The sequence below is a fragment of the Pezoporus occidentalis genome, unplaced genomic scaffold (genome assembly GCF_034315485.1).
Source record: "Pezoporus occidentalis ecotype Australia unplaced genomic scaffold, CSIRO_AGI_Poc_V1 ctg7, whole genome shotgun sequence".
Taxonomy (NCBI): Eukaryota; Metazoa; Chordata; class Aves; order Psittaciformes; family Psittacidae; genus Pezoporus; species Pezoporus occidentalis.
Genome location: NW_026916052.1, coordinates 9,024,140 through 9,045,237, shown reverse-complemented (window position 1 = coordinate 9,045,237; position 21,098 = coordinate 9,024,140). Strand labels below are relative to the sequence as shown.

Here is a 21,098-nt window from a genome sequence, read left to right as displayed (position 1 = left end):
AGATCTTCTAAACCAGACACTGTCCAAGCTGTAAGAAAAGCTTTCACATTCCACACAGTCAAAAACATATAGAAGAGCACAGGCCCATATTTTATACAATCCAATCTGAAACAACTGACCATCAATAACATTTAGAAGAAAGCAAGGTGAGGAGAAAATTCAAGAGAAGTGATGATGTTGTAATGCTGAAACTTAGAGGGATAGCCCTGAATCATCCCCTAGTTTTTAAGAACTTACATATAACCCCTAGCTCTAACACAGGAAAGGAGGATCCTTGTGCCATGTACTCTGTGGCAAACTGCCATCACATCCTAGAGTAGCTCCTGCTCCAGCATTCACACTGACCGCCCCCTGCACTCCCAACCAACAGCTCAGCAACACCGCAAAATTTCTTGCCTGGTTTTCACCTCTTCAACCCTCTGGCGGTCTGAAAGGTGACTGGGGAGGTAAGCACACTTTGTATGTGGAACCAGGTCAACTGGTTCTGATGCACCATTCTGAAGTGCTCAACTCAAATCAACCCAAATCCTCTTACTCCTTTAGATCCAGCACCTTCCTAGGCAGAAGCATGTTCATCTTCTGATGCTTGTGTCCTTGAAAGGTCAGGTTTTATGTATGGTTGTCATGGCTGGGTCAAAAGATATCTACATAAAAAGAAGCAAAGCCATGTCCTCTTCCTGTAGGAAGAGGAGCTGAATTTTCAATACCTTTTGTGTGAGCCAGGACCTATGTGACAAAAGATTTCTGCAATATATATTTCACTAAGCCAGTAGATGAATTTGGGAAGATGCACAGTTTTTTGGCAAAAAAATTATTTTTAAAACACAGGTCCTGAATTCCAGACTAAGTGATAGTTGGAAATAATTGCTCTGAGTTTAAGTTAATTATGCTAATCAATGGTGCAGTGGCCATATTTGGAGACAAAGAAATTGTTAAGAGCTGTGGAGCAAAGAGTACTGGAAGTAGGAGTATATAGGGTCATTCATGCTTGCCAGGCGGAGCGAGACATACAGGTAATTATCATCAGTGGAGGACTGAGGAGCAGGAGGGATTTCACAGCACATGCTCTGTGTCGAGTTGTGAGCATCTGCTGAAGGGTCATGGTCACCAAGAAGAACATAGTCCCAGTAGGATGCCCAGAGAGACCCAGCTTAGAGCTGCATGGTCGGGACAGTGCAGCTAAGGCCACATTTCAGGTCACCACAGGCTATCAGGAGCCAGTTGTGCACCCAGAGGAGCACTCCCACCTCCCCAGCTGCCCACTCCTGCTGCTCCCCCTGCCCCTCCGTGCCAGCACAAACCTTGGTCTAATTGATCAGTCAGCTGACAGGGAATGTCAGGGGTGGCTAATCTGGGCCACAGCCAGACCAGAGAAAGAAGGGGAATAAAAAAATACTATCAGTTCCCTGCTCCAGTTCGCAGGATGGATGTCTAGGCTCTTGTCTCTGCCTAAGTGAACTGACAGCATGGGGTAAAGGAAAGCTTTGTGTGTCAATTCTTGCTTAGGGTAGCTTAGAGCTTTTGTGAATTTACAGGGTATGATAGGCCAAAGTAGCCGCAGGTAAATCTCTTGGCTGCCTAAGATGGTGGCAGGAGAGATTTTTTGAGATAACGTATATAACCCTAAGGATGAAGAAATGCATATAGCTTTATGTTTCAGAGGATATGAGACAGTAAAGGAAGAAGGATGACTCACTGACTGCGGACAACAAAGATGCTCAGGGCCACACTTTGTAACCCGTGGGAGTCTGTATCAGAGAATCATATAATGGTTTGCTTTGGAAGGAGCCTTAAAATTCCACCTAGTTCCAACCCCCTGTATGGGCAGGGATACCTTCTACTAGACCAGGTTGCTCAAAGCCCCATCCAACCTGGCCTTTAACACTGCCAGGAATGGGGCAGCCACAGCTTCTCTGGGCAACCTGTGCCAGGGCCTCACCACCCTCACAATGAAGAATTTTTCCCTAATGTCTAGTCTAAATCTCTCCTCTGGTTTAAAGCCATTCCCCCTTGTCCTGTCACCACATGCCCTTGAACTGCCCAGACAAGCAAGCTCCCACTGCCCAAACATGTCAGCTCCCACTACAGTCCCATGAGCCCACACTGTGCACATCTGAGCTACTTGTGGGCTGCCCCTGGGTGCTCACGGCACCGTGGGTTAATGCCAGCTGGCCCAGCCCTTGCAGCCCACGGCTCAGCTCAGCAGCATTAACACCACCCGTGTGCCTAATCTGCTCACTGCACACTTTCTGCTGTTGTCTGAGCTGCTGTGGCTATGCTTTCAAGCATAGCCCTTTGTCAGTCCATCTGTCTGCTCAAAGTAGACAATCCCTCCATGGCTGCTCACACAGACTCTGGGATTTGCCTTTCCTTCTTTGGTTGGTTCCTTCTTGGGTATTTTGCTGCTGGCTGTCTGGTTAGTTGGTTGTTTTGGGGGGCTTTAGGATGCAAAAATATGAATACTATGGAGTAAGTACCAACTTCCAGACAAGCCTTGATCTGGGAATGAAAGGCTTGCAAGCCAGCCAAAAAAGGCTGAACTGAACTATCAGAAATGACCTGGCTTGTCTCAGGAAAACAAATGGCCAGAAGAGAACATAATAGAACATTTTCCATGGAAGCAGAGAGAAAGACTAACAAGAGCTTTAAGTAAGAAAGCTACAGAAGCAGACATTCCTGGCCTTAACACACTAAGGAAAGATGAATAGTGCTGGGTAAAGAGAAGGAGGATATACTAGGTAGAAGGTGGCTTGCAGATGGGGATTTAAACTGAGCCTGTGATTCTCTGGGACTGATCAGACTGAAACTGCAGATGCCAGCAACCATCTATGAGTGAGAACCTGCTAGAATCATATCGGGGGCACTTTTTTTGTTAAAGATCAGTTTTGGCATCTCCAGCTGTGTCACTGCAATACAGATGAGCTAATCTAATGATTTGCTGCTGAAACGGACAACTTTCACCCCTGTTCCTCAAACCAGGGGCAGCAGGGACACCTTCTCTGGTGCTGACATTAGTGTTTATGTGACCTTGAGATCTGGCTCAAGGACAATCAAGCAGACAACAATTCACTTTTTTCTCTCTTGTAAGGTTAATTTTATAGGGTGGAAGAACACATCCTGCACTCCACAAAAGAAGAACCACAGGGCAGAGAAGGGAAAACAGCTTAAGTGAGATAACTGAAGCAGTGAGCTAGAAATGGTAAACTGTTTATAATGTAGTAATAAGAAACCTGGAGCTTTTCAAGTGGGCTTTAAAGTGACAAATTGTGTGATTACTTCTAGCCTGCACATTTTGCTGTTTACAGTGATAATGCCTTCTAACTTTTGCTTGTCAGGTGTAGGAGGCTGAATGCCAGAGCTCATATATGCTCTGAAGAATTAGCTGACTTGTTATTTCGAAATTAAATAGTCTTTAACAACTTTAATGCGGAGGCAGATGTTCTATTGATACAATATACTTTCCTTTTCAACCCACACTTAAAGTGATTTCTTAGAGTCCTTTGGCATAGCAGAGAACATAATTTCTGTGGTTGGCCATGATTATTTAGCGACAATGTGACAGATGATGGCTTCTGTGTGGACAGAAAATCTGTTGTAGTCTGTTTTGCAGACTTCCAGATATGGATCTGGAAACCCCAAACAAACATCTGGCAATGCTGATTGGCAAATCCATTCAGGGTCATTGGAGCAGAGAGCTAAGAACTGGGAGACCAGAGAAGAATGTGGTCAGATCTCTGCCCTGCATATGAATGGTTTTCAGTATGCCTGGGGCAGATGGAAAACAGGAAAACAGGAGAAAAAAGCATTAAACCATACTAGCCAAAAAAAAAAAAAAAAAGATTAAGTCAAGCAGGAAGCAATGATGGAGATTTTGAAATTTCTTTCTCTTCTCTTAACAAACTCTTAAATCACTACAGAGAAAAATAAAGAAAAGAAAGTTGCTCCACTACAATACTGGACTGAAACTAACACTGTTTTATCACGGCAAAACCCTGCTCAGACAATTTAATTTCTAACAGAATGGAAAACCATACCTGCCTACAGTCCCTTCACAGAGATGGACCGTTATCTCTCTGTGCGGGTGTGATTTGCCTATGAAATAGGCTGCATTGTGCTTGCAGCATCTGCAGTTTGTCTTGCAGTGTTTTGTTTTGTGGGACTTTTCTGAGCAAAGGGGAGTGCTCATCACTGGTAGGGATAAACTCAGTGAATAAGTCAGAATGGGCGATGCCTTTCACATCAGTGCAAGAGGTGACACCCAAGAGTGCTGTCCTCTTCTTGGGTTCTTATGTGACTGTGTGTCCCTAAGCATGAAAAAGGATTAAATAAATTAGCAGTAGTTCTGCATTTCACATTAGTAACTGCACTGAATTGCTGAGATGAATCAAGAGTACTTTTCAGACTGCATCTTAATTTAAGGAAAAAAACAAACCTCTGTATTAACTGTATATAGATGTGTATAGTGCTTGTGCTGTTTTCTAGCTTTATCATTATGTAGAAAATACCAGAGTACCACCTGATATCTGTCAGTGCCCAAATTTTTGTTCACCTCCAAATTAGCTCAAAGATGTATGAAATCACAACATGGCTCAGAGATCCCTGCACAGTAAACACTTGCAAAATATCCTGTGTGTTTGTTCTATCAAGTATTTGTACGTGAATTACTGTGTGTTTGTGAAATGCCACAGCTCTCTTTGCTTCTGCTGAGAGGATGTGAATAACTGAGGCACAGGGCTGAAACACCACACCTTTGAGGACACGAAGATGATAAAATGAATTCTTGACTTAAAGAAAGCTTTAAGTAGTCTCTAGGAGAATTGCATTTCAGTTATTTGTTCTATTCCCATTTGAAAATGCTGAATTAAATAAATAGCTGCATTTAAAAATTATATTTTTGACACACACCCCCAACCATGGATTAGTGGTATTTTTTTAAGTATATGCTTATGAGAATTGGAGTCTGACTTCTATGTGTAATCAGGGAAATATACAGGTTTTTAGATGCTTATCTGGATGCAATCTTCAACACCTATTCATTTACCTGACACTCTTAAAAGGAGATTTCTTCCTTATTTTTATCACAGAGAGAATTCTAACAAAAACAATGTGAAATTTGGCACTAAGAAGATAAACATCTCTTGCTTATACCTACACGTGAATGCAACTGTTTGTATCATTCACTGTTGAGTTGGTGTATTTTTCTTTCACTCTAACTAAATTATTATAACTATGTTTCAGAATAAAAATGACATAAATAATATATACAAATACAAAAATACAAGGAAATGTAGTAAGTGATCCAGTCAAGCAAGAAATTAAATTACAAGTGGTGTCCTTATTCCTGTGTTTTATGCCAAGGAAGATACAAGCCTTCCCCAGGATTTCTGTAGATCTGCCTTTTTTTCCCTGCAGTCAGGAAGCACAGATTGTGGTACAAAACTGTAAAGCTCCCCTCTGATGGGATTGTGTATCTATGTGTCATTGTGTTTAAGTATTGAGACTCATTATACAAGGCTGCCTGGTGCTACAGCAGTGCTCCAAAGTAAAACAACATTTTGTGATTCAGCATCTTGAGAAGAGCAAAACAAGAGAAGAAGCTGTAAAACACAGTTCTTCAGGAGTCGTTCGGTAAGAACCAGGCTGCACTCAAGAGACCATTCCTTGGGTTTATGTCCTGTCAAAATCCCCATGGAAAACAGGGCTGTGAATATCCATGAAAGGAGGGTGGCAAAATTGAGGACTTCTGAGAAAGGGAGGAAATTACATGAATGTTACACAACAGCCCTTTCATCTAAAGGGACCATCCAAGTAAAACGTGGCTCAGACTGGTGACAAAGAAGCAGGAGCCTGGATGGGTGCCTAGGGTTAAAGTACTATGCCCTGTAATCTGTATCAGTATAACCTGGGTTTTGTCTGGGGGTGCAGGGGGGTTATTCCCATTGTTCTTACTGGGGGGCCACTGCAGAACCTCATTGTTGTTCTAATTTCTTTCTCTTAAATATAGTCTTAAGCAGCCTCTGTTTGGTCACAGAAGGAAACCCAGATGGATAAGCCTAAACTGCCAGACCTCTTGGCTTGTACTTGATGACAACCGTCCCAGTCATATCTGTCCCCACTCGTTCTCCTTAGCTTGTCTTAGGAATGACATGGGATTGGTTATGCATGTGCTGGGACTCCCTTAAACTGGGATAATTTGCAAGGAAAAATTACAGGGCCTTATGCAATCTTGCCCCTTATTTCTCATTTTAGAAGGTAAATGAAGGTAAATTTTCTACCTCCAGACTGGTTATCTTGCATATATATACCAAGATACGCAATTTGGTGTACACATTTGCCATGCATGGTTTCTAAATAAATATGATTTTTAGTATTCATTTAAACAACTAGAAAGAATGCGAGAGTGGAAGTGACATAGAGTTATTTATCACTTATTCTGTGCTTTTTTTTTTGGTGCATGGGACAGAACTACATCGTATCTATTACAGCAAATGCAAATTTAAGGCTACAGAGGACAACATTAGATGGAATTATGTAGTTCAAATTTAACGAACAACCCAGAAGAGATTGCTATAGTATTATTAAGTTTCACACTCCCTTATTTTGTATTTCTTTCCAATTCTTCAACATCAGTGTAAGCGTCCTTTTGGAAAAATATAGCTGTCTTCTGGGACTTTTAAATATTCACTTAAATCAATATACTGACAAGGACTGAACAGCTTGACTGAGTGCTGAATTTTCTTATTTGAAATTCACATCACATACATGAGAGAACTGGGTAAGAGCTATTACCTGTCACAGTGCTATGTGTTCACAAAATCATTAATGGCTTAAGCCTATTAAATAGCCCAGCAGAGCCAGCAAATATACCAACTGCTGCGAGAGATGTTTGGCGTTAAAACCTTCAACTGTCCTTGTGAGCATACAAGATGCTTTCCCAAAAATGCACTGCAACCTCAGAAAACAGTGTTCTACACTGTACAACAAAGCTAGGCAAACATCAGGGAGGGCTGCAATGGGGAGATGAATCGGGCCAGAGCAGGGTGTGACCCACCTTCCCTGTGACAGCAGTGACACCAGGGAGCCACACCAACACTGCTACATCTTCATCTGCACTGTGAAGGTAGCAGACTCCATGATATGCCATGGGTGGGACGCAAGGGCAATCCAAGTGCTCTGTGATTGTGGAGCCCTTTGCCCTGCTGGGGAGCTGGCAGCTGCAAAGCCATGCACCAGCACTGCACCTTGCACCCTGTAGTGTCGCTGCTCTACAGAGTCAGCACCAAAACCAGAGCCTGGACATCAACATTTCATTGCTAGGTTAATAGAGAGATCACATATCCAATGACAAATTATTTAAATAAACAACCTGTCCTTTGTAATTTTTCTCTCCATCTTATTTTTCTTTTTAATCGTTGCATTATTTCTCAATCTCAGGAGCTTAAAACATTTCTGTTCTTTCAAAACTCTCTTCCATAATATGCCTTTGCACTCTGGGGAAAATCTCAGTAGGATGGCTGAGCAGGCCCAGCAGATTTAAGGGCCTTCTTGAAAGTGTCTTGGAATTTGGTATTTCACAAGGTCTGTAATGGTAAAAATAAAGGGCTGTCTTATTGTGTATGCAATACTACCACGAGACATGAGAAGCTCACTTACTGCGTCAGTCTTCTAATTTGCAAAACAAGCTAGTCTACCATTTCTTTTTAGATTCAGCAATTTTCTCTATACTGTTTTGGCAATGCTGTAAGAAGATAAAACTACACTAGACAGTAATCTGTACAAGCATTTAAAGATAATTCTTATATGCTGCAGGCTAGGTGACACAATTTAGGATGAAAAAAGATAGTTAAATATATTGTAGACTTCTCAGATAAAGCTTGTGTCCTGAAATTCAGGATTTTAGCAATATATTCACTTTTATACAAGAAGGTACAATGATGACCAGCTATTATTAATCCTCCTTGCACTTTCCATTAAATCTTCTTGTTTCAGATCTCTTGATGCATTTTGGCCAGGCAGAGTGAAATGTTTCTTATGCAGCTGTGCCAGGTTGGGATTGTTTTTGTTCGATTTCACACACTTTAATGTGCAGAGCTCAGGGCAAAAACCACTGTTTTACTTATATTAAAATTGTTTTTTGTCTTCTTTTCTCATTTCTCTCTGCTCTTCCCTTGTCTGCATATTCCTCTGCTTAAAGATAGCCTATTGACTACATGGAGTAATAACTTGAGAGCAAAAAGGCAGAATACTCTTAGCATCTCTTCCTATGACAAGGCACTCAGGTCAGATCAAGTGAGAAGCTGTAAAAGGTCTGTTTATATGACTGCAGCTGAACATGCTGAACATTTACTCTCCGTTTCTGGAAGCTCCAGATCTTGCCATGCTGCACTGTGCGTTTGCCTCCTCCCACCACCACAAGAAAACAGTGAAACAAAATGTCCTGCCTTCTGGACCTACTTATGCTAAGATTCCCCTCACTGCATGTCTGTGGGAGGCTTTGAAAATGAAGGAGCTGAGGAGCTCAAAAGCCTTTGTGGACTGCAAGTCGCCAAGTTTAATGAGTCCCAGAAAAAAACAGCATGTCAGCACAGCTTGCTCAAGATGAAATGGCAACTCAGCAAGTCAGTTTAAAGAGAAAGAGTAATTTAATAATACCTGGAGATAATTTTACAACCGACAAGACAAAAAAGCAGATGGTTCCCTAAGCCCTGGTAAGCAAAAGATACGTGTTTCTACATGTTAAAAAACTACTATATAGGGACCTAGTACAGAGGGTGAGAGAATGAAGAACAGAAACAGGGTGCTGTAGAGGAAGCAGGGAAAAGGTACTAGGGGATGTTGCACAAGTCCATGGGACCTGATGAAATCCATTTACACGTCCTGAAGGAACTGGCAAATGAAGTTGCTAAGCCACTGTCCATCATATTTGAAAAATCACGGCAGTCAGGTGAAGTTCCCGACGACTGAAAAAAGGGAAATATAACCCCCATTTCAAGAAGGGGAAAAGGGAGGACCCAGGGAATTACAGACCAGTCAGTCTCACCTCTGTGCCTGGCAAAATCTTGGAGCAGATTCTCCTGGAAGGCATGCTAAGGCACATGAAAAACAACAAGGTGCTTGGTGACAGCCAGCATGGCTTCACTAAGGGCAAATCCTGCCTGACCAATTTGGTGGCCTTCTGTGATGGGGCTACGGAAGTGATGGACAGGGATAGAGCAGTTGACAGTTGTGCAAAGCGTTCAACACTGTCCCACATGGCATCCTTGTCTCTAAATTGGAGAGACATCAATTTGATGGATGGACCATTCGGTGGATAAAGAACTGCCTGGATGGCCGCACACAAAGAGTTGTGGTCAATGGCTCAATGTCTGGCTGGAGACCAGTAATGAGTGGTGTCCCTCAGGGATCGGTGTTGGGACTGGTCTTGTTCAACATCTTTGTTGGTGACATGGACAGTGGGATTGAGTGCGCCCTCAGCAAGTTTGTCGATGACACCAAGCTGTGTGGTTCAGTTGATATGCTGGAGGGAAGGAATGCCATCCAGAGGGACCTTGACACGCTTGTGAGGTGGGCTGATGCCAACCTTATGAAGTTTAACCATGCCAAGGGCAAGGTCCTACACCTGGGTCAAAGCAATCCCCAGGCACAGCTACAGGTTGGGCAGAGAAGAGATTCAGAGCAGCCCTGCGGAGAAGGACTTGGGGGTGTTGGTTGATGAGAAAATGAACATGAGCCGGCTGCAGTGTGCACTCACAGCCCAGAAAGCCAACCGTATCCTGGGCTGCATCAAAAGGAGCATGACCAGCAGGTTGAAGGAGGTGATCCTGCCCCTCTACTCTGCTCTTGTGAGACCTCACCTGGAGTATTGTGTGCAGTTCTGGTGTCCTCAACATAAAAAGGACATGGAACTGTTGGAGCAAGTCCAGAGTAGGGCCACAAGGATAATCAGGGGACTGGAGCACCTCCCCTATGAAGACAGGCTGAGAAAGTTGGGTTTGTTGAGCCTGGAGAAGAGAAGGCTTCGTGGAGACCTCATAGCAGCCTTCCAGTATCTGAAGGGGGCCTATAGGGATGCTGGGGAGGGACTCTTCATTAGGGACTGTAGTGATAGGACAAGGGGTAATGGGTTCAAACTTCAACAGAGGAACTTCAAGTTATATATAAGGAAGAATTTCTTTCCTGTTAGGGTGGTGAGGCACTAGAATGGATTGGTCAGGGAAGTTGTGAATGCTCCACCCCTGGTGGTGTTCAAGTCCGGGTTGAACAGAGCCTTGGGTGGTTTAGTGGAAGGTGTCCCTGCCCATGGCAGGGGGTTTGGAACTAGATGATCTTAAGGTCCTTTCCAACTCTAACTATTCTATGATTCTATGGTTCTATTTTGGGTTGCCTGATGCTTTTTATTAAAGACATTTTGAGAGATTCTTGGCCCAGGTGACAGCAGGGTCAATACTTAGAGTGGGTGCCTGTGAGAGCAGGCTAGAGGCATGAACTGTCAAAACATGATATAAGTGTAAATTAAAAGCACATATTTAGAAATATTTAAAAACAGTCATTCATTCTGAGGGCAGGCAGCTGGAGGAAAAATAACTGAATACAAATATAGTAAAATTACAAGGGGGGAAGCAGGTGTTTTACATATTAATGCGGAGTCCTGGCCAGTTAGTGCTTCTTGCTATTTGGCCTTCTTATCAACCTAAGTTTTGCTACACAACTCATGTTGACAAGTAAATCCTTACTTATTCTGACTCAAAATGCACTAAAATGGTGTCCAGACATGGGGTCTGAACCCTAAATTTAAAATCACTTGTATGTGAAGACTAAAGCAGCAGCTAACTATCACTACCAAACCTGGAGCTAATTACCAAAAAATGCACAGTGAACTTTTTCCCTCTGGTCCCCCCTCAACACTGATCCTTCTCATGCCAATGCAGCCCACAAGAAGCATAGGAAAAGAGTTGAGCCTTGATGTGTGGCTCAAACTCTATTTGAGGTGTGCCTGGACTATAAAAAGCAACACAGCAGACTGCAGGCTATAGACCTGGCTTCAGCCTCCTGCACATTGAGTGCAGTCCATTTGAAGCAGTGGCTGGAGGTGTTTCCGGAAACCTCCTCAAGATCAGCATCTTCAATGTCATTGGTTAGTTTTACTGCACTGTTATAGCGTGCAACCATTTCTCCCCTTCTCCTTTATTTCGTATAACCCTGATCAAGTGATAACCACCAGTGGTGGTTTTAATGGATGAATCTAGTTGTGATGCTGCATCTAACTCAAAGTGAATTTGGGGAGACAAAAACCAATAGCCAAGGGCTAATTTGAGCATCTACCCACCTAACCACAGTACGGGTCAAGGTCTGACTCAAGTCAAGTTAAGAAACTAACATCTGCAGTCAGTATGAAAATATGATTATGAGTCAATTATCTTATTTCATAAATACCAGAGAACCAGGGCCTGCTGAGCTCTCCTTCACAGCAGCAGGCTGCATGCCAGGATCTCTCCTTTAGCAGGAACACTTCTCAAGGTTACTTCTTGAGGTTGAGAGAGTCCTTATAGCATCAGGTACTTGGTAAGTCAACCGGGGATAAGTGCACTGAAATTCTGAAATCTTAGGTAAGTGATATAAAGCTTTGATTGTATACACGTACTATCCTTTACACATAAACTGTTAAGCTAAGTCTGCATACAGCTGCACTTAAACTCCCCTCTGAGAAGGAGCTGAGAATGCAGTTTCTGAATTTCATGACTCAATGGGAGGGTCTCCCTGACAGTTTTGTCTTATCCTGTCCTCTTTGCAGTAACTAATCAAGTGTACCTTGCCATTGAGTCTTGTTAAACCACTGTCACATTTACTATCGTATTTTCTAAATTGCTGTTTTATATCAATAAGCATATTGGTATTTCTGTCTTACGAGTGAAGTTCGTCACTCTGTCAACGACACGTATGTGGTACAGAAAAGTGGTCTGCTTCCTTAGGGAAGTGGTTGTACAGGCTCTGTACAGGCAGACCCTCATAGACCAAAATAATATTTGTGGTCAAGAAAAAGACTAATGATCACAGCAGAATCCATATCCAAAAGTTAAAATCTCACAGCTTTATTTATTTAATAACAAAAAAATATTAAACAGGCTCTCAAAAAAACGCTGCTATTTCATCATTCTTTAACAGCCAGGATCTCATAATGTCATCAAGCAGCAAACTGTAACAATAATGTCCCCACAAAGCCTTAATAAAGGCAGATATCACTCTCTCCATCTCTCCTGATGGAGCTGTTCCATTTTTTATACATATTTAAATATTAATTTGACAAGAGGGAGAGACTGACAGTAGCTCAGTACTGCAGATAGTCGCAAGGGATCTCTCAGACCCAGATTCAAGCTCTCTCATGGAATAATACAAAGTATTTCTCTAGGGTTTGCATCAGAATTTTTTAATCTGTTCGAGGACACATTGCTGGTCAAGAAAAAGAGAGATAGGATAAGACCTGCTCTGGAACAGTGAGTAGTTCAGTTACAGAGCGTTCACCTGGGAAGTGAAGGAGATGCTCTTAACCTGAGTTCCTTACCTAATGGCTGTTGGAGCAAAGTTCCCTCAAACTTTCCCAATGCCTGCATCCCTCCATGGGAAAAAAAGAAAGTCACCCTGGCCCAGAAAGGATCCCTACCACCTGAGCCAAATTCTCTGAAACATTTTGAGAGGTCAGAATTTCTTGGTGGAAAACATTCTACTGGAAAGTTCCCAACCATCTCTATTTAAAACAGTGCTGGCTGTAATTTCTCAGAGTTTAATTCAACCAAGATACAGTTCAAACCCTCGTGATTGTACATAACATCTTCAGAGTTCAAAAAATCAATAAATTCTTTTTTATTTAAGTGAAGACCAGCATTACTAAACAATTTATTTTCATTGAAACTGTTGAAAATGCAGCTGGGACAGACATTTTTCAAGAGGACTTTCTGTATCAGCACCAGATGTAGCTGAAGATTTTGAATTCACTAATAGATCCCTTATTCATAGTCCTCCCTGGTTAATTTTTTTACTCTATTTCAGGAAGGAGAAAAGAAGAGTAGCTTGGCTTGCTCTAGTCCCCAAGCTACACTAGTTAAACTAACAGCACAACACTGCATGTGAGCACTTTATCAAGGCTTATATGAGTTTGACTTGCCCTTGTAAATGTAAAGTAGCTTCCATTTTTTAAAACTAACTCAATTTATATCTGCACACCAATTTAATTTAGATGTATGCCACTTTTCTGTTTAGGAACTGGAATTCACTGGAATTGGCAGAGGGGAGCTTTGACACAGACAGAAAAAGAGATGAAGATTGAAAAGTAGGAAAAGAAAAGTAAGCTAGTAAGAGAGAGGAGAGATAACAAGAAACTGGGTGGAAAGTTGTTGCAAGACAGCTGGAAATCCTTTGAGTAAAACACTGCTGGCCACTCACAGACAGAAAAATGCTGCCATAAGAAGAGACAATTACAGAATCAAGAAGCAAAGAAACATACCCAGGGATCTGAATTGCTGAAAAACTGGCAAATAAATCCCAGATTTTGATAGGAATTTTTTTTTTTTTTTTAAAAAAAAGAAGTTAAAAATCAGCTTGGAGGCTATTCCTGTGTGCCTTTAGCATGTTCCAGTAGTTTCAAGTCCTGTTTCAGGAAGGACCTGACTACACATTTGAGTTATCCAGGTGCTTCAAAGGCTCTAGCAAATTCCACTTTTTCCTTCCTGGTTTTGTCAGAGAATCACAGCTCGTTATCGATGTCAGTACAATGTTTTCACAAGCTTTGCAATAGACTCTGCTAGGAATTAAAATAGCCTCCAAAGCCCTGGAATTACTTTGTGCTCTCTTGTGACTTCATTTCCAAAGCTGCATGTTTTTATACTACACTGCTTTCAGTTCCCCATGCCCATGTACAGAGAGATATGCTGTCCTCTATTAGTAAGCCTAGCATGCCTCTGTATCTGTGCTGGTTTAGGTGAAGAATATAGTAGTAACTGCATAAGAAGTTTAGGTCAGAGGCTGGGATTTTGCTGTGCAAAAGATCTAGAGGCTTGACCTCAGACAAAAAAAAAGCATATTAACTAGGTGGTAAGCTTTTAGTTTAGAAGAGCAGTTTAAAACTATGTAGGGCTTTTTGCTTCATACCACTCACACAGGCTCAACAGAGAGATCAAGAAATTCTTACTAAAATTATGCAACAAATGGCTAAAAAGCTCAAGTATGCCTTGTTGGTTTTTTAAGACAAGAGTGCTGAGAGGGATGCTCAGTTTTTTAACAGGAGGAAATATTTTCTCATGAACTATAAATTGCATTTGGAACATTGGGAGTACCATATTTTCTGGTGAAAGCAGAAGAACACTATGCATAGCAAAGAACTAGTTACTGAGGTTCTTATGATCTAAAATAAAAATAAAATAAAAAATAAATAGTCCCTTTTTTTTGTCAGACACCATCTTAAAGATACCATCAGCATTAGTCAGAGACTACACTTCAGGCACCACACTAGTTTCTTACAGCCATCTAAGAGCCCATTCAACTTCCATAGTCAGAGGAAGGTAGATCAGGCTCCGCCTTTCTGTTTGCATGGAATACAAGGTCTTGAGCTGCATAGATTTTTGGCTGTCTCCCTGCATGGGGGGCTTCCAGGGGTGCCTGCCACTGGCAGCTCCCTCTCTGTCTAGCTCAGGAGCTGGCAGTCTTATCATAACTTCTGTGGCACACTGAGCTGTATATTTGGGTTATTTATATCTCCATTCACTTCTCTTCCACACCCCTGCCTGGCAACAAAATAAAAAACAGTGAAGCAGCATAAAGGTTAAATTGATCACCGCTTGGGTTTTCTATGGTATCACCTTCATCCTCATCCCTTCCATCTTCAGGGCACACAAACCCAGTTCTTAAGCAAACTGAATCAAAACTAACTTAGGTGACTCATAGAAAGCTACAGATCCCAAAGAGCTGGAGATTAACTGAATTCTAATTATATCAAGAACCACAGAAATGTGGACTTCACTGTTTTTTCTTTTTTGTTATTTTGATACCTTTTTAACACAATATAATACTAAAATAAAACAAAAATAATCTAAGCTCACATCTAACCCCCCCCCATGGTGTTTTAAAGATTAAAAAGCAATAAGATAATAAAGAATGCAAATGTTCAGACAGCTGCTTATGGAGAGATGCTGTTTGAAGTAGCAATTCTCTCTCCCTCTGCTGCAGCTGGGCTGCTCTTAATTATTAGCAAGGAAAATAACAGGTTCAGTAAATGTGGGCGCAAGTTCATTTTCACCATCAGTTGACTTCTGCAACTTTCACAACAACACTGCATTTGAGAATATGGACAAGTTTACACTAATGATGATTACTGCTGCAATTCTGAATATTAAATAGAGCATAGCGGATAGTATGAAGGGTGCTTTTGGATCACAATCATGAGGACTATCGCAAAACACTACTTTAAAAATTGACATTCAATCCCCAGGTTTTGCACACACCCCAGTGGCCTTAGACAAGGACATGTTATTTACAACCACTCAGACAGATTTCTGGTCTGTTTTTCCAAAAGGCTGCAATAGCACCTCAGTTTGAACATAAGGCAGAGCAACTGCACTTAGGGGCATGAGATCCCCATCATATGCACAGAGAGATGGGAGAAGCTGCAAATGAAGCTTGCTACTCTGCCTGACCTGCCCCAGGAGCAGAGGGAGTTGGGTGCAGATCTGCCTTTAGAGCAGAAGAGAAAATAAGAAGCAACTTGTCAATATCAAACTAAGGCTTAAATCTAAAGGATCATTTTCACCTTTTCTGCTACATGTGAGATGAAAAACTGTTACATACCTTACTATTCAGTAGACTATGGTAAACCAAGAGAGGATGGCAAAGAGAGTGACATATACAGATAGATGTGTACCTAAGTCAATCACTTACTTTGGGTTTCCAGCCCCTGGCTTCTTTCTCCGGAATATGTTGAGGAAAGTGTTGGACTTGCAAGGTGCCTTGCCATCCCCGACATGCATACGCACCACATCTGAGGTGGTGAAGGCACTGCGGACATTCCTCTCAGGCTTGGCTATGATGATGTACATCTTAGGAGTGAACATGCACCCCAGTGCCACTGTCACGCTCAGGCTCACTGCAAAACATGTGGTGATGATCTTGTAGTTGCTCCCAAAATAGATAGGCACAAAGGCCAGCCAGATGATACAAGTGGTGTACATGGTGAATGCAATGTACTTTGCCTCATTGAAATTGGCAGGCACATTGCGAGTCTTGAAGGCATAGTACGTGCAACTCATGATGAGGAGTCCATTGTAGCCCACAGGAGCCACGACACCCAGGTTGCTGGTGTTGCAGATAAGGTAAACTTCCTTAATGCTGGGGTAGGAGAGGATGGGCATTGGGGGCTCCAGGATGATCAGCGTGATCACCAGTGTCAGCTGTACACTGATCAGAATGGAGGCAATGACCACTTGGGCCCATGCACTCATGAAACGTGGCTTGCGAGTACAGATCTTCTTTTTGCTGCCTGCCAGGATGCGTGCAATGCGGTTGGTTTTGGTCACAAGTGCAGAATAGCACATGGCAGAGGAGAGACCCACCAGAAGGCGCTGGAGGTAGCAGGATGTTGTGGTGGGTTTAGCTATAAGGGTGAAAGGGCAGACATAACCCAAAAAAATGCCAGCAAGGATAATGTAGCAAAGCTCCCGGCTGGAGGATTTGACAACAGGGGTGTCCCTGTAGAGCACAAAGATAAGGGTGACAAACATGGTGACCAGGATCCCCAGGCAGGAAAAGACCACAGCCACAATTGACTCTATATTGCTCCACTGGAGGTACTTTACGGGGATGGGTTCACAGCCTGCAGTGTACAGAAAAGAAACAGAGTGTTAGAAAGGTAGCTGCTTGAAGAACTAACTTTTTTTTCCTGGCTCCCAATAGTTTATGCCTATGTGCCATGGGTTATTGAAATCATTTTACAATGGAGTGAACTCCAGCATGGAGAAGTTTGGATAAAATATGTTAAAAAAACAGCCAACAGTTTTGGGTGTCCCAAATGTTTGCTTATTGTCCTACAAAGGGAAATCAGATTGGGAACATTTTTTTTATAATTTTTCTGGAGAAAGCTGCTGACAAGCCCAGCACATCAAAGGCGGAGCTGGGAATACAGCCCAGACAAACTCAGCACCGTCCCTTCATTTGAGAGAGAAAGGATTGTTACAAATCAGAATGGGTAGTTTTTTGACCTCCTCAGACTAACTTATTTTAATCTTTATCAAAATTACTGTAACTTGACCCACTACATTTTTGTGAAGGTGATTTTATAAACAATAGAATTAATTAGAGATACGCATGCCTTCAAAAATACTGGAAAGGCTCTCTTTTATGACTAGTGCAGATGTGCGAACATATGTATCCGCTAATATGGTACTTAACTGCTCTCTCTCACACAGAAGAAGTCTCTGGCTACTTTCCTCAATGTGCTGAAGATGTAATATCACCAATAAGCATTACAGAGAAAATAAATTCCTCTGTGTTGATATTATGGTTGTGAAACTGAAAACCTCAGTTCTGGCATTCATTCATTTCTGTTCTTAACTTAATAGTGCCAAAATGCTTTTAACATGTTTCTGTATCCCAAGATAAGTATCCAGATGGCCTTTACTACTTTCTCTTTCGGTCCTATTCCAGTTTCTCTTGGATCCAGCTCACCTATTATGCCTTTCCTCCACCTCTCAAGTCTTTCCCCCTAGTCCCTCACCATCCTCATTCCAGGTCCCCTTTCAGTGCAGTTTCTTCCTAGCCAGTCACCTCTCCACCCATATCTCCGTTACTGATACTGCCAGTCCAGCTTTGCATGTCCGGGACCAGTTGCCCATCACTTCTTCCTGTCTGGGTTTTTGGACATGGCTGAGAAGAGCAGGGAAAAAGCAGTTATGTCAGTGAGCTTGTAAGGGAGGCATTCTTTTCCCCTCCATTTTGCTGCAGATTCTTAGCAAGGGACCTGATATTGTGATAAGCAAAAGTCACACTCAGCCTCTTCCTCATCAGTATGGAGTGTACCTTCAGTAACCAGCCTCTGTGAACTAAGAGCTTCCAAGGCCACACTTTTGCTCAGTGTATATGAGTCTTCCACAGGGTGACATGAAATTACCATCCGATATCTCAACCAAAAAGTCCTTCCTTCCAAATGATAGAGAAGTAAGCAGAGGCATGGATCAGAGTTGAAAAGTTTTACTGTAACCTCATTTTGAGAAATAGAAGAAAAAAATGTTTCGTGTTTAAATTAAAAAAAAAAATAAAACAAATAAGAAAACCAGCCTGAGGCAAAGTCATGACAAGGAAAGATTCTGCTTGAACATGTAAGGTCTGCCAATGCCATAAGAGCTGAAAAAATGTCTTTTAATTCTGTACCCTTTGTCTCTAAGAGGACTGGGCTGATTTAGCTACAAGTAACGATGTTACAGTTACCTGAAACATCAAAAAAAAGAAAAATTAGAAATGATAGTATGTGTAACTAGAGGTTTTATTTTATAAAGAAAATCAATTCTATTTTGATCAAAGTGGTTTGTACAAGACTCAGATAGGTGAGAACACTTGTTCTTCCAACCACTGTTTTTATGGTGAAGTATGAAGGAAAAGCATTTTATTAGAAGGGGGTAAGCTCTGGTCATTGGCCAGAGCAGCCCTGGGTAGAAGTTGGCTTCTTCTTTGATTTAATAAAAGACTAAGAATCAGAAACTTCTGTTCTTTGATTAATACATGCAAAGCTCTTAAACAAGAAATGAGTTTGTGATTGCTGGGAGGGTTAAGTTTAAATGTGGGCTTTAAGCTTAGCAGCATCAAGCCACACTCATATTATTCCATTTTAAATGATGTTTTCAGAGCCTTAACCCTGATTCAGCATGGTAATTAAGCCTATTGATTGCTTTAAACTTATCCTGTGTAAGGTCTCAGTAATCTGTTTCATGAAATCAGTGTCATTCTTGTGCGCCAGCAAGCCCCATGAGCCAGATATGCTACAAACTCTGCAAAAAGCTGCCTACCGCTTATTATCAGCAAACAGTTGTTGGTTGTCAGCCCCTGTGAAGGTGGGTCATTTCCCAGCTAGGAGAAAGTGGGCTGGGGAACCTTGCTGAAACTGGGGGAGGATATCCAGGAAATGGTGTTCTTACAGGTTTTTAAAAAACAACAGTCAACAAAACCCACAAAAATTCTCTCTCCCAAGCCGCACAACAACTAACTCAAACCTGAAAAAGCAGAGAACTAGCTGCAAAAGCTTCACAGTTAAAAGTTTCCAGTAAAAAGCTGTTTTGCAGCTTTCACCTACCATTTTCCCTGCACTTTAACCATAAATCATTTCCTAGAGCAGAAAGCTAATCATTTTTTAAATTATTTTTTTAAATCGCATTCATAATGCAAGGCCAATAAGACAATCCGGGATGTTTTCTGAGGTCATTAATACATCCCAGGTAACTGATGACCCCAAACCTTTATGATTAATTTTATCATAACTCCATAAAACTCCCTGTCTTATATTGTTTTATTGCTTATTTAAGATGATTTATGTAAACTGGGTTTACTAGCTTGACATTCATTCTTCTTACATTAGATTCTGATACTATAACAGATAGCTCTTCTTCTTGGCACAAGGCTTTAAGGTACTGGTTTTAGCGACTATTTGTCAGGTCAGGATTTTATCATCTGTGGTGAGAAATCCTTTGTGCCTGCTGACTCCAAGTCACTGAACAAATATTTAGGGGAAGCAATCTAAAAAAAAACCTGTACATTTAAAAATAAAATTTAAATGTCAGGAATGCTGAGCAACAGAGATTGATTTCAAATGGAGAGAATGAGCACCTTGACAAACGTGTCTTGGGAAATGGGTTAGTATGTGCTTTACATGTCTTAAAGGGACTGAGGATTTTAAAGCCTCCATCTGTGATGGAAATTGAGACTGCATAAAACTGCATACATGTTTAGCATTTAAGATTTAAGGCAAAGGGAAAAACAATCTGAAATGTGAGATGTTAACGTCTGTGTCTAGATGCTATGGTGACTAGCAGGATATGAAAACAACACACAAAAGCAAGCTATAAAAAACACATTTGATGGGAGAAATCCTGGCAAGAAAAGAGAATTTCAAATTAAACGGTACTGATGGTGACTCCCACAAAGTTCAAGAGCTGGAGTTTATCTAGCTCAGTCTCCCTTTTCTAAAGGTTAGGATGGCATCATGTTCTTTTCACAAATTTGTACTTTGTACTGCATTGCAGGTAAATGAATTGCAGGGGTTAAAAAAAAAGAAGTTTTTCCTCAATAAGACAGAATGAAGAAGCTGTGCAGGAGCAGACTACCATTTTGATGTTCTCTAGGAAATCAGTTGATGGCTATGCTGTCATTTGGCTGATGCTACTGTGATTTTAGAACAGCAGTAGTCCAGCCTCCCTGCTGAGAAGAAACACAAATCAGCAGGTCATCTACTGATTTCATTAAAACTTAATAGATTGCAACATGCCCCTGAGATTTTTTTCTTGCACTGATGCTTTCCTCAACTCTTTTCAGCAGTACCTGTCATTTTGACATGCCCCCTTTTGAGCTATTTTGGGCAGCTCGTAGCAGTGAACAATATTTGCTCAAGTGCGCATTGATCTCTCACTATGCTCTTGTTCTGCTTTATTGATTAAGAAGAGGTACCAGTTTTCTTCCCTGAATAGTGAATACAAACAATTTCATGAACCTCTAAGACTAACAGAATCCGGTGGTCTAGGGATATCTGCTTTAAAATTAGCAGACACTGATGTGCTAGGAGGTGGGAATTGAATATAAGCTTTCCCAGTTGTAAGGACATTTATGAAGGGTGCCAGGGATTTTCTAGTGTCTATTAAGACAAGAAATTTTTCCACAACTGGGGCCCTTACAGAAGGTATTTTTCAAGAGCTCCTCTTCCTACAACCCACTTACACAAAACTTGAAGGGATTGAATGATCACTGTATCTTGACAAATCTGTTTGAAGTAGGTTCAGTTTCACACCGTGAAGAAAAGGAGGGGGCCAGGTTGTGGTGAGAAGCATGGGATACAGACAGATAAACACACATTTGGG

At 41.6% G+C, this 21,098-nt stretch overlaps 1 protein-coding gene across 8 annotated transcripts in view; it reads right to left on the bottom strand.

Annotated features, from left to right (window-relative positions):
* GRM1 (glutamate metabotropic receptor 1) overlaps nucleotides 1-21,098 on the bottom strand; it is a 177,611-nt gene that overhangs the window by 12,183 nt on the left and 144,330 nt on the right. For all 8 annotated transcript variants that reach the window (XM_062641944.1, XM_062641942.1, XM_062641943.1 and 5 more), the window contains exon 8: nucleotides 15,925-16,855. In XM_062641944.1, the coding sequence (XP_062497928.1) occupies nucleotides 15,925-16,855 (931 nt within the window). The remainder of the gene's footprint in view (nucleotides 1-15,924; nucleotides 16,856-21,098) is intronic.